The sequence below is a fragment of the Neospora caninum genome, chromosome VIII, assembly GCF_000208865.1.
Source record: "Neospora caninum Liverpool complete genome, chromosome VIII".
Classification (NCBI taxonomy): Eukaryota; Apicomplexa; class Conoidasida; order Eucoccidiorida; family Sarcocystidae; genus Neospora; species Neospora caninum.
Window position 1 is genome coordinate 3,422,039 of NC_018395.1, and position 10,945 is coordinate 3,432,983.

The window sequence follows — 10,945 nt, forward strand, 5'->3', positions numbered from 1 at the left end:
CCGCCTCTTCAAAATCCAAGGGGGGAAGGACACCTTGCGTCTTTCAACGCTGTCCCGTCAAGGGTACGTGCAGTCTTTCCCTTCGTAACACTTGTTTTCTCCCTACCAGGCGGGAGAGAAACAGTCTAGCCGCCACCTGCGAGAGTGGAGTGACGGGCTGCGTGAGTGAAAAGAACGCAGCTTCCGTGCATTCAAGGAACGCCTAGGGACTACGCAAGCTGCTAGCTGGGTGACTGCCGACCAGAGCCTGCAGGCCGAAGCGTCCTCTTTCGAGAGTTTTCACTCGTCTATTCGGGAAGCAAGACCTCGGACGACTCCTTGCCACGAGGGCCGAACCGAGACCGGTTCCTGTGATTCAATCGAGCATCCCGCTGGTTTTCGTCCCATGGATCGACCCTTCTAGGCATGGCTGCTGCGCAACTTCTGTCTGCGACGGACCAGCGTTTACATAGAAACGCTGAAGAAGAAACACACCGAACGTTGCTTTTCATTCTCTGTTTATGCTCCGCCGTCCCCCGCTGTTTACGTGTGCCGACTTTGCGGCTCTCGCTCGCTCCACGATTCGCTGGTTGTGAATCTAGCCGGTGAAAGCGTGGCAAGCGCTAGCTTTCGCATTCCACAGAAAAGTCTTCCCCTCTCGTTCTGGCGTAACGTCTTTTTTCTCTTTCCTTCTTGGCAATCGCATATCTGCTTGTTTGGCGCTTTCCAGTCGTTGGCGCGGGGCGGCGCATCTCGCCACCAGAAAAGATAGCAACTTTTTTCTTCGCGTCCGGACCGCGGTGACCCCCAGGCGGTAGCTGCTTAGTAGTGCTTAAAAAGCGATTTTGGAGAACGAAGTGTCGTTCCCACTGTATAATGTGTTTTTCCTAGTTCCGGTCACTGCCTCGGTTCTGCCCCTCCAAACCCGCCGGCCGCCGTCTCTCACGCGAACCGCCATCTAGCGGCTGCTCCACAGGCTACAAGGAAAGTGGAAGCGGATGGTTTTGTGGGTGACCTCGCTCGTTCCGTCTTCTGGAACAAATCGCCGACTCGTCTCATTCGCCGGCTCTCCGTGTTTTCAGCCGGAAAACACCCCGTCGTCAGTGGGTGTACAGACACCCCAAGTGTGGCGCTGCGGCAACCCTCCCGGCTGGTTGCTTCAGTCAAAAAAATCGGTGGAGATGGCGACACCGGCTGGTGTCTGACCTTTTCCGGGACGTCCGCTTTTTCCCCCATTTCCGCGTCCCCCTGTCTTCACCATGTTTTTGGAGGAGCCAATTTACCACCAAGCGGCTCTCGTGAGCGTCTCCGTGGCGGTTGCCATCTCGTGCCTTGTGTTCTTTTCGCACTTGGCCTACGCGTACCACACAGACGTTCCGAACGGCATTTGGCTGCTTCTGTCACAACTTCGCCGGTTCTTCTTCCCGCTGTCTTCTCCCTCTTCTTCGGTGTGCAGGCACTTGCCTCAAGTCCGGGAGTGCTCAGCGCCGCCCCGCCAGCCCCCTCTGTACGTCTGTCGCATTGTCCTGCTGGTTCCCGTCTACGCTCTGACTTCCTATCTTGGCTTGACCTACGCTACCCCACCGCCGTCATCCGGCCGCCTTCTGGCGCCGATCCTCGCGCAACCTTACCAAGGGACAGGCGGTCTTCCTCTCCGCTTCCCCGCCGCCCAGAGCGGCTCTGAGCTGCAGGACGATGCCTCTCTGGAGGCGGCCTTCGTCCCCCTGGTGGCCCATGCAGATCCCCCGCCGAGTCGGCGGCTTTCAGCTGTCTCCAACCCTTCGCCTCCGTTGCTGTCCTGGTCCAGTGGAAGTTTAGCTGTCGCCACCCCGAGAAGGGAGTCCAGGCAGCGCCCGTACTCTTTCCCTTCTCTCGGCGAGGCTGCTTCCGCTGCGGCCGGCTTGGCCGAGGCCGACGCTGGACAGGCTGCAGCTGAAGGCCTAGGGGAACGTCTTGGGATTGACTTCGAGGGAGTCGAAGAAGGGACTGGTGGCCTATTGGGATTCTCTCTCCACGCCGTCCGGGACGTGTACGAGGTGTATGTACTCTACAGCTTCATTGCGCTCGTGATTTCCGTTCTAGGTGGAGAAGAAAGTGCCGTCGAACAGCTCCACCTCAAGGTGAGAGATGCCGACGACGAAGCCTGAGTGTTCGGTGGGGAAAAGCGGAAAAGAACGAGAAAAGACGCTGGAGACCAAGGCTGAGAATCCCTGCGAGAGACACCGGAGCCCCGATGCGAGTGGATTCATGGACATGGAGAGAAACAGACGAGAAGGTGGCGAGGGGGACGGGGACACGTGAGATATCAGCGGGGGGAGGGGACGATGAAAAGAAGACTGGGCCAGAGACCTTGGCGGCCGACAGAGGGGAGAGGATTGCGAAAAAGGTCAGCATGCGACAACGCCGGAAAACGGTCTAGGGGAAGGGAAATGAGCAGACGAAAAGACGGCGGGAAAACAGAGGAGCGAAAGGGGGGGGGGAACCAGGAGAGGTAGGACGGGCGGAAGCAGAGGAAGACGGTTGACAGAAAAGACAGGGTAAAGCGAGCGCAGGAAGAAGAATCAGAATCATCGGAAGAGCGCGCAAGAAGAAATGCTTGCGTTCCATGTGCTTTCCCATCCCCTTTGCGCAGGGCAGTTTGCAACACCCATGGCCCTTCAATTTGGTCTTGCCTCCCCTCGACTGCAACAGGTGAGAGGCGCTCTTCGTTTGGTCTCATGCTTCCTAGCGGTGTTCTTTTCATGCGCTGCGTATCCGCGTTTTCTCTCCTGCGTACTGCGTTTCACACCTCATTCGTGAAAGAGCCTCACACTGCAACCCTCCGTGCGCTAGCGCCTGTCTCTTCCGCTCCTTACCGCCGCCCGCTGACCGTCCTCACCCGCGCGGCAACTCGTCCTCTTTTTCGGGCGTTCTCAGGAAGCTGCTGCGGCGCATCAAGCTCGGGGCAGCGCAATTCGTCTTTGTGAAACCGGTCGCAACTGTAAGAGGGAACTCTTTTTCCCGTATCTCTAAACCTGGTTGTCAACGAGATTCCTGTCTACGTATGTAGCTGCCGCTCCCCTGGTTGTATCTGTTTATCTCTTGCCATCTGTAGCCATTCCGATGTGTGTTGCTCTAGAGCTTCGCATCTAGCCGTCTGTTTTTGCATGAATCTGTGCGTGATCTCGTTCTCCCTCCTCAGTCTCGTGGGCAATCTTCAACGTCCCTCTCTCCTCCGTAAAATTGCCTCTGTTCGCTTTCAATTCAGATACTCAGTCTCCTTTTCAGACAGCGGGGCTTTCTCTACTTCGCAACGGTCAGCAACATCTCTGCAGCGGTGAGGCACCATCGGCGACGCCAGCATCATCTCGACACTACCGTCCATGCCTTGCTTGACTGTTAACCAGAATCTCTGTGAACAGTCTGTAAAGATTTTCTTCCCGGCTGGTACATACAGGCTTAAATATACGTCGGCATGATTACGTACATATTAGTGTCCACCTGTATATATGTATGTATACATACATCTATCTATATCTATATATCTACATCTATATATATGTATATATGAATCAGTATATTTCCACGTGCGTGCGGTTGAGTGGCGAATGTGGAGGTGTTTTTGTGAGGAGGATTGACGCTTCCTGCCCTTGATCAAAACCGCAGCTGCGCTTTTGCTGTGAGCTGCCGCCGTCTCTGTGTTTTGTGTAGGTCGCCATGTACGCGCTGGTTCTCTTCTACTTGGCCGTTCGCCAGCGCCTTCGCGCCTTTCGCCTTCTTCCCAAATTTCTGTGTATAAAGGCAGTTGTCTTCTTCTGTTTCTGGTAAGGCTCGGATTTCTTTCGCGTTCCTCGTGTCGCGCTCACTGTCGAACTCCCGTTGGGCGTGTGTCGCTGTTCCGTTTCATCCAAAGAGCGGAGCAGCCTGAAGCCAAGCGAAATCCGTGCCCCGTCTTTTTGGCATTTGTCCTTTCTCCGTCGTCTCTCTCTCTCCTTTTCGCGTTTCTGCTCCACGCTTCCGCTGCATCTCCGGTGGCTGTAGCCCGTGAGCGCAGAGCCGAGGGGCCGAGCGGGGCCAGTCAGGGTCCGTGTCGGTCGGCCGTCACCAACCTGCTTCGACGCTTCTTTCTTTTCCCTCAGGCAAGCGCTCGTTCTGCGCTGGCTCGTCGCGCTTCTTCTCTCCGACTTCGAGTCTGGCCCAAACAAGAAACTGACGTTTCTCCAGGGACTCGCGGCCAACGCAAAGGCTGCAGCCGTCGCGCTGCGGGTGTCGGATTGGATGCTCTGCATCGAGATGTTTCCCTTTGCGGTGAGAAGAGGCTCGCGAACCAAGTTGGCGAGAACCGAGAAACGACCGAGGGGACACGGAGAAACAGGCGCCCCTCGCGGAACTCAGGGAAATCCTAGCGACGGCCCGTTGCGCGAGGGAAACGAAGTCGAATCTGCTGCAAGTCAAGTCTCCCTCTTTGTGTCGCTTGTGTTCCTCTGCGTTGTGGCGCGCGACGGATGGTGCACTTTTCCATCCTCCCTCAATACACACGGGTTCCGTCACCCTCTCTCTTCCTGCTTCATCCATTCCTGTAGCTTCATCGCGTTCTTCTCTTTCGGCGGCTCTTTCTCGTCACTGTTCTACTCATGCTTCTCTTTTTTTATCTCTCCTGTTCTTATTCCTTCGTAGCTGACCTCTGTCTCCTTCCTCTTGTCTTCTCACTTGTTCTTCTCTCTGTCCTTCTGGTGTTGTCTTGTTCTTCCCTTTCTTCTTCCCTTGTTCTCCCTCTTGTCCCTGTTTTCCTTCTCTTGTTCTCTCTACTTCTTCTCTGTTTCGCCTCTGTTGTTCTCTCTATTTCTTCTCCCTCCGCTCTCTTGCTCTCTCCCCGCGTTCTTCTTCTCTCTCTGGTTATCCCTTCACTCGCTTGTCCTCTCTTTTTCTCTCTCTGTCCTTGCTCTCTACCTTGTTCTCTCCCCGAGTTCTTTTTCCCTACCTTCTTCCCTCTCTCTCTCGTTTTTTTCTTTTTCCACTACTTTTCTCTCTGTCGTTCGCTCTCCTGCCCTCTCCCTTCTTTTCCTCCCTCTTCTCGCGCGTCTTCTCTCTCTCCGTCGCGCGTCCTGTTTGTCTTTTTGTTCTTCCTTCTCTCCTGCTTTCTCTCCTACTTTTTCGCCTTGCTCACCTGTCTCTTCTTCGTTTCTCTCTCTTCCGCCTCTCTTTCCTTGTGTAGATTGCGGAGGCATGTGCTTTCTCCGTTCGGGACTTGCGGGCCGTCGCGGCCTCCTCGCCGAGTTTCAATAGCCGCATGAGCAGCCTGTCTTGTCACGCGGCGACTTCCTCTCCAGGCTCGGCCTTCTTCTCTCCTTCTCCGTCTCGCTCGCACGGGCGGCCAGCCTCGCCGGGGTCTCCGGGGCGAGGCGAGGCGACTGACGCGCTCGAAGAGCCGCGACAAGCGAAGGGCGAGACGCGTTTTTCATTGTGGGAGAAGCTGCGGGGCGGAGCGAGGGACGGCTCGACCGGGGCGTTTTCGGAAGAAGACGACAGTGAGCGTCAGCTTCTCTGCACCGAGCCTAGTGGCCACGAGGGAGCGCAGCGAGGCAGACCGCGAGTCGAGGAAGAGAAGGGCGGGGCGGGCGAGTTTGGATTCTCGGGAAGCGAAGAGTGCGGAGGTGAACGCGCCTGCTTCTTGGCGACACCGGAGCTCCCGGACGGCGACGCCTCAGACTCGCTCTTGCACTCGACGTCGCCGAAGAAACTCGAAAAGCCTCTCAGACAATTCGTGAAAGGCGTGCGAGATCTCCTCGTCGCCGACGACGTTCTCTGCGATGCCACAGACGCGCTCTTTGGACGCAACAGGTGCCGGAGAGAATACCTCCTGGAAGAAAGGAAGCGAGAGCGGGAAGGCTGCGACGAGGCAGAGGGCGAGGAAGACGAGATGCGGACGAGAGAGACCCGGGACGCGAGGGTCTAGCGCGAAGGGATGCAGACGAGAGAAGAGACGGACGAGCGGGAGACGAAAGGGAAATATGCGAGGGAGCGATTCAGTCTCACGTGAAGGCCCAGGGTACGTCGCGCGTTCTTGGATGGATGCGGCGAGGCAAAGCTTGCGGCGGCAGTCGAGAAGTTCGCTTTTCGGCGGAGGCAGAGAGTCCCAGAAAGAGCGACCTCTGCGCTGACAGAGGACTTGAGAGGAAATGCGTCCTCGCGGCGAGCCTGGCGCTTCTTCGACGCTCGTGTGTGTGGGTTTCTGCCCCAGAGCCGTCTTCTTGCGGCAGTGACAAAGACCACGAGACAAAACATCAATAATCGCGGAGATCGGCACACGACTTTAACCGTTTTTCGCAGCCCTTTGTCTCTCCCAATTCTGTCTCTTCCCGCATCTTTGCGTTTCCGCAACTTTCCTCAGCTGTTCGCGCCTCGCAGGCACCTGCGTTTCGTGCGGAGGGCGGCTGCGCGCTACTTTTCGAGGCAGAGCAGAAGCCAAGAAGCTTGCACCGAGCAAGGCAAATGTTGACGCTCGCCTCGACTCGCGCTCTCCTCTCGCGTGGAGGGGCTGAGCCTCGCTTTCTCGCTGCATTTTAAGTGATTTGCGAGGATCCACAGGAGCCCTGTGTTCTTGCCTCGGTAGCGATCGTGTGTGTGCGCGGGTCAGAAGGTGGATGCGGAGATCTCGTGTCTCACTCGTTTTGCCCCTCTCCGGGGCGTTGTCTCTAAGTGTCCAGTCTCTCGCATTCCTTGTCTCTTTTTTCTTCTCCCGTCTTCTTCCGTCTGGGCAAAAAGCGGCAGATGACGTCTTGCAAGTTTCCTGTTCCGCCTGCCACTACGCAGCAAGAGATGGATGTGGGAACCCGAGGGAGGGAGAACCTCACATGTGAGCTTCCCCTCCCTGGGGCGTGTGTGCTCTGGATTACTCACCCCGGTTGGCGCAGCGCCCCTTGCAGTCTTTCTATTCTCGACCGTCAGCAGGAAAGCCTGCGAGAGTCACGAAGTTCGTTTTTTCTGCCGTCTGTCGAATGCAGATTCTGGAAGCGGGCGAGGGAACGAACGGTCGCGTTCTCGCCCCTTTCCGTTCTCGACCCGCGGGAGAGAGAAGCTAGGGGTGCACGTGAAGCGTCTTTGAAAGAATTTGCCGTCTTTCCTTTCGCTTCGGCGTTCTACATGAGGTTTCAGACAGTTAAAAGCGGACGAAGAGAGAGGGCTCCCTTCGCGTTGTCACTAGAGACTGTGGCAGTGTTTCTGCAAAAACGCGACTCTCAAAAACAGCGCAATGTCTGTCGTTCCTAGCTTCCAGCTCTTTAGGAGGCTGGCGGTGGTTTGGCGCCGAGAAGGAACATTCTCCACTTCACACTCAGCCCCGCTGTGTCGGTTGCTGAAGTTCACATCTTTCCTTGGGTGACCGTCCTCACTTCGCGAACACGTGTCGTGGTCAAGCAAGCGAGGGTACGTTCCCCGTCCTTCGTTTTTCCCTCCCCAGAGTCGCCGTATATAAGACGGCGCACACTCTCAAAAGAGTGAAGGCAGTAGGTGTCTCGGTTTCTCCTCATGGGTGGACCCATTGCCACTCGGGCGTCGCAGTTTTTTTTTTAAAAGTGTGGGTTCCCTCGCTTTTTCGGTTGAGGGGAGAGAGCCGGGAAAGACACACAAACGAGAACGAAGGGAACGTCAGCTTCCCCTTAGTCTTCGTAGACTGCAGAATCACGCACGAACGACGCTGAAAAGGAGCAGAGCGAGGAGCGACGGCGCTCATCAGCTTCGATATTTCAGCCAAGGAATCCCTCTCACACGCTCGAGCAGTAGTTCCTCGCACTGTGAACCATTTACGAGAAATGCGTGTTTTACGCGAGTTCTTAGAGTATGTCTTCACTCTCCTGTCCGCTCAAATCCTGTCTTGCAAGACGGCCCAGCGCATCTTGGAGTTTCTTGTCACCAGCAGCTGCCCACTGACGCGCACGAGAAAACAGAAGCACTTCTCTGTCTCCTTCTCTCTTCTTCTCTCTTCTTCTCTCTTCTTCTCTTTGTCTCCTCTCTTGTTCTCACTTCGGGTTCAATAAGTCGAGCGCGTGCTGCATGCGCTTGCTCTCGGCTTGGGCGGTCCACTGGTAGGCGAGAAGGAGACACTTGCCCGGGAAGGCGAGGCGGTGGGCCTTGCAGAGAAACTGCAGCGTGTGGCTTCTCCCCACCACTCGACCCTCGAGAGTTAGCTCCAGAGAGCTTTCCAGCTCAGCGAGGAGGGACCGAGAGACGGGGCCGAAGCCCCTAGGCGCAGCGGCAGGCGCCGAGGCGTCCCCAGGAGCAGCCGAGAGAGCAACGGGGAGCTGCGACGACCCGGGAGAGGCCAGCGGGTGCCCTCCCGTCCCTGCGTCGCCCTCGCTCTTTCGCGCTACCGTCGCGCCGGCCGGCTGGGCGTCGCCGCCTGATCCGCCTGAAGGCGCAGAGGTTCTCTGGCCCTCGGAGAGGTCCGTCACCTGCTGCCTCTCTTGTTCTTTCTCGCCCTCTGCCTCCGCCTCTCCAGACGCAAAGACGGGAAGCAGCTGAGCAGCCAGGTACCGCAGCAGATGCATCACAGGCATCCTCTTGTCCACGCGCAAATACGGCTGAGCCAATGCCGGCAGGCACAGTGGCCACAGCGAAGAAGGCAAAGAAGAAGCGGAGTGTCTCTGTTGGATGGCGTCTCGCCGTGCTCTTGCGAGTTTCCGTCCGAGGTTATCTATTGAAGAGAAGACAGTCTTGTCTCCGCCGTCTGGGCCGTCTTTCTCCTTCTCGCCACCTTGAACTCGTCCCTCTCCAATCCTTGGCCGTCCAGCGTCTTCATCTCTCTCCTGCTCTCCCGTTTCTCGCAAGGCCCCGTCGCTCGCGTCTTCTCTCTCCGTCTTTCTCTCTTCGGCGCCTTCCCCGTCCTTCTCTTCTCCAGAGAGCGAGTGTAGGTGAGAAAGCAGCGCTAGGGCCTGGGCCTGGTCGGGCAAGAGCGCCACCGCCAGCGTCTCTTCGTCGTCGAAAAGCGCCAAGTTGCCTCGGACCATTTCCTCGAGAAGTTCTTCTTTCGACGGCGCAATCGCCGGCAGAACATCCTGCGTTCGCGCGTCCTCGCTCTGCGTCCGCACGCCTGCGGCTGGCGCAGCGTCAGCTGCGGAGACACCAACGGAGACAGGTGTGGGGTGCCCCCCTTCGGCTGTCTCTGGGACTGCCTGGAGGCGCTGAGGCGAGACAGAAGCGGGGGACCAGCCCGCCGTCGACGCGGCAGCCGACAGGCGCCGCGGAGTCTCTTGAGGGGAGTTTGCTTTGGATAGGGTACCCGGACTTTCCGTGCCTGCATGCGAGAGCTCGTTTGGCAGGAAGCCGCCGTCGGCAGACTTCCCGCTGCGCCTCTGCGTCTCTGCCTCCTCGCAAAAGTCTTGAAGGCTGTAGGGCGGCTCACCTGCCAGGAAGCGTCTGAGCTCCTCTCGCTCGAGGGATTCTTCGCGGGAGAAATGAGGGAAAAGCTTGTCGATCAGATTCTGCAGCGACCGGTCAAAGAGGACGGGAGCTTGTGCAGTCGGTGCCCCACCCGCCGGCGAGGAGACACTCGAGGAGACAGTCCCCGCGGGCGCGACCCCCGCCGCGAAAGACGCCCCCGAGCTGCCTCCGGCTTCCGCTGCAGCTGCCGCAGAAATGCGCGGCAGCGAGCGTCGCACGTCGCTGCCTGAAGGGAAAAAAACACGGAAAGGAGAAGACGAGCGGAAGTGGGAGCGCTGGGAAAAGAAGCCGAGAGAGAGAGAAAACACGGAACCCCCCGTAGCACGTGGAGACCGGAGGAGAGACCGGAAGCACCCCACACGCGCGCAGGATGCGGGGAGGGAGCGGAGAGGTGCAAAACCTGTGGAGGGGACATGGAAACCGCGAAGGGAGCAGAGGAACGCGTTTGACAAGGCGAGGAAAACGCGGGGGAAAAAAGCGTAAAAAAGAGATTTGGATGCCCTTCTGTTTTGTTCCTTGTTGGTTTCTTTGCGCGTGTCGCGAAAATCATGGCTTCGTGGGGCCTCTCGGCCTTACCATTGGGATGGCCCGAGCCGCTGCTCAGCTTCTCCTCGCACCGAGGGCAACATGTCTCCTCGAGCTCCCCCTTCTCGGCGCGCGCAAAGAGACACCACTTGCAGAAAGAATGGAGACAGTCTTTGATGGTGACGACTTCTCGGAAGTACCCAGAACAGAGGCGACAGCGGAAGTTCGCCTCGAGCGCGCGGAGCGGAAAACGCACGTCCATACCCTCCTCGCTCTCGAAGTTTTCGCAGACACACGAATCCTGAGAAGCAGTGGAAGAGTTCACTGCAGTGGACGTCAATCGACTCGACGAAGGCGAGAGAGGGGAAGAAAAAGAACACGAGGAAGAAGAGGTAGCGGAAGAGGAGGAAAACGAAGTAGAGGAAAACGAAGAGGGAGAGGAAGAGAGAGAGGAAGAAAGAGATGAAGAGAAAGAGGAAGAGAGAGGAGAAGAAGGTAGTGGCAAGGGTGGAGACGAAAGGGGACGAGATGGATATGGTAGCCCCAGCGATGACGGAGGTTGAGAAGAGCCGTTCGTTCTCATATGGAAGGTTGTTTCCTCTTCGATTCTTTGCTTTTTCGTCGACGGGCCTTCTTCGCCGCTGTCTCCTGGCCTCCGTTCAGCCCTCCCCGCCGTTCCTCCGACTTGCGCCGCGAGCTCCGCCGCGTCGGTGTCGGCGTCTGCTCTCTGCGACTCTGAGGCGGGCCCTGAAGGGACACCGCTGAGCGCGAACGACGCCATTCTGCTCGGGCGGGAGACGCAGAGAATCGTAAGTCAAAGAGAAGAAGAAACGAAATGAAGGATAAAACGGCGGTCCCTCTTTCTGGGCATCTGCACGAGGAGTCGGCTCCTGGAGGCAGGTAGAAAACTCACAGAGAAGACGGAAGATGAGAGAAAAAGATAGAGAGAATATAGAGGGAAGTGGCGAGAGATAGAGATAGAGTGCTACAGAGGGAGATAGAAAGATACAAAGGGAGACAGAGA

At 57.4% G+C, this 10,945-nt stretch overlaps 2 protein-coding genes across 2 annotated transcripts; one reads left to right on the top strand and one right to left on the bottom strand.

The window, feature by feature from the left end:
• Nucleotides 1-1,238: 1,238 nt before the first annotated feature.
• Nucleotides 1,239-5,914, top strand: NCLIV_034350 (ACR261Cp, related; the record flags this gene model as incomplete). The annotated part of the gene is made up of 6 exons (XM_003883632.1): nt 1,239-2,099; nt 2,612-2,670; nt 2,896-2,959; nt 3,670-3,782; nt 4,098-4,266; nt 5,174-5,914. The coding sequence occupies 6 exons, from the start codon at nt 1,239-1,241 to the stop codon at nt 5,912-5,914; spliced, it is 2,007 nt and encodes a 668-aa protein (XP_003883681.1).
• A 2,062-nt stretch (nt 5,915-7,976) lies between these two features.
• NCLIV_034360 (putative zinc finger (C3HC4 RING finger) protein) lies at nt 7,977-10,702 on the bottom strand (the record flags this gene model as incomplete). The annotated part of the gene is made up of 2 exons (XM_003883633.1): nt 7,977-9,622; nt 9,973-10,702. The coding sequence occupies 2 exons, from the start codon at nt 10,700-10,702 to the stop codon at nt 7,977-7,979; spliced, it is 2,376 nt and encodes a 791-aa protein (XP_003883682.1).
• Between the last annotated feature and the right edge of the window lie 243 nt (nt 10,703-10,945).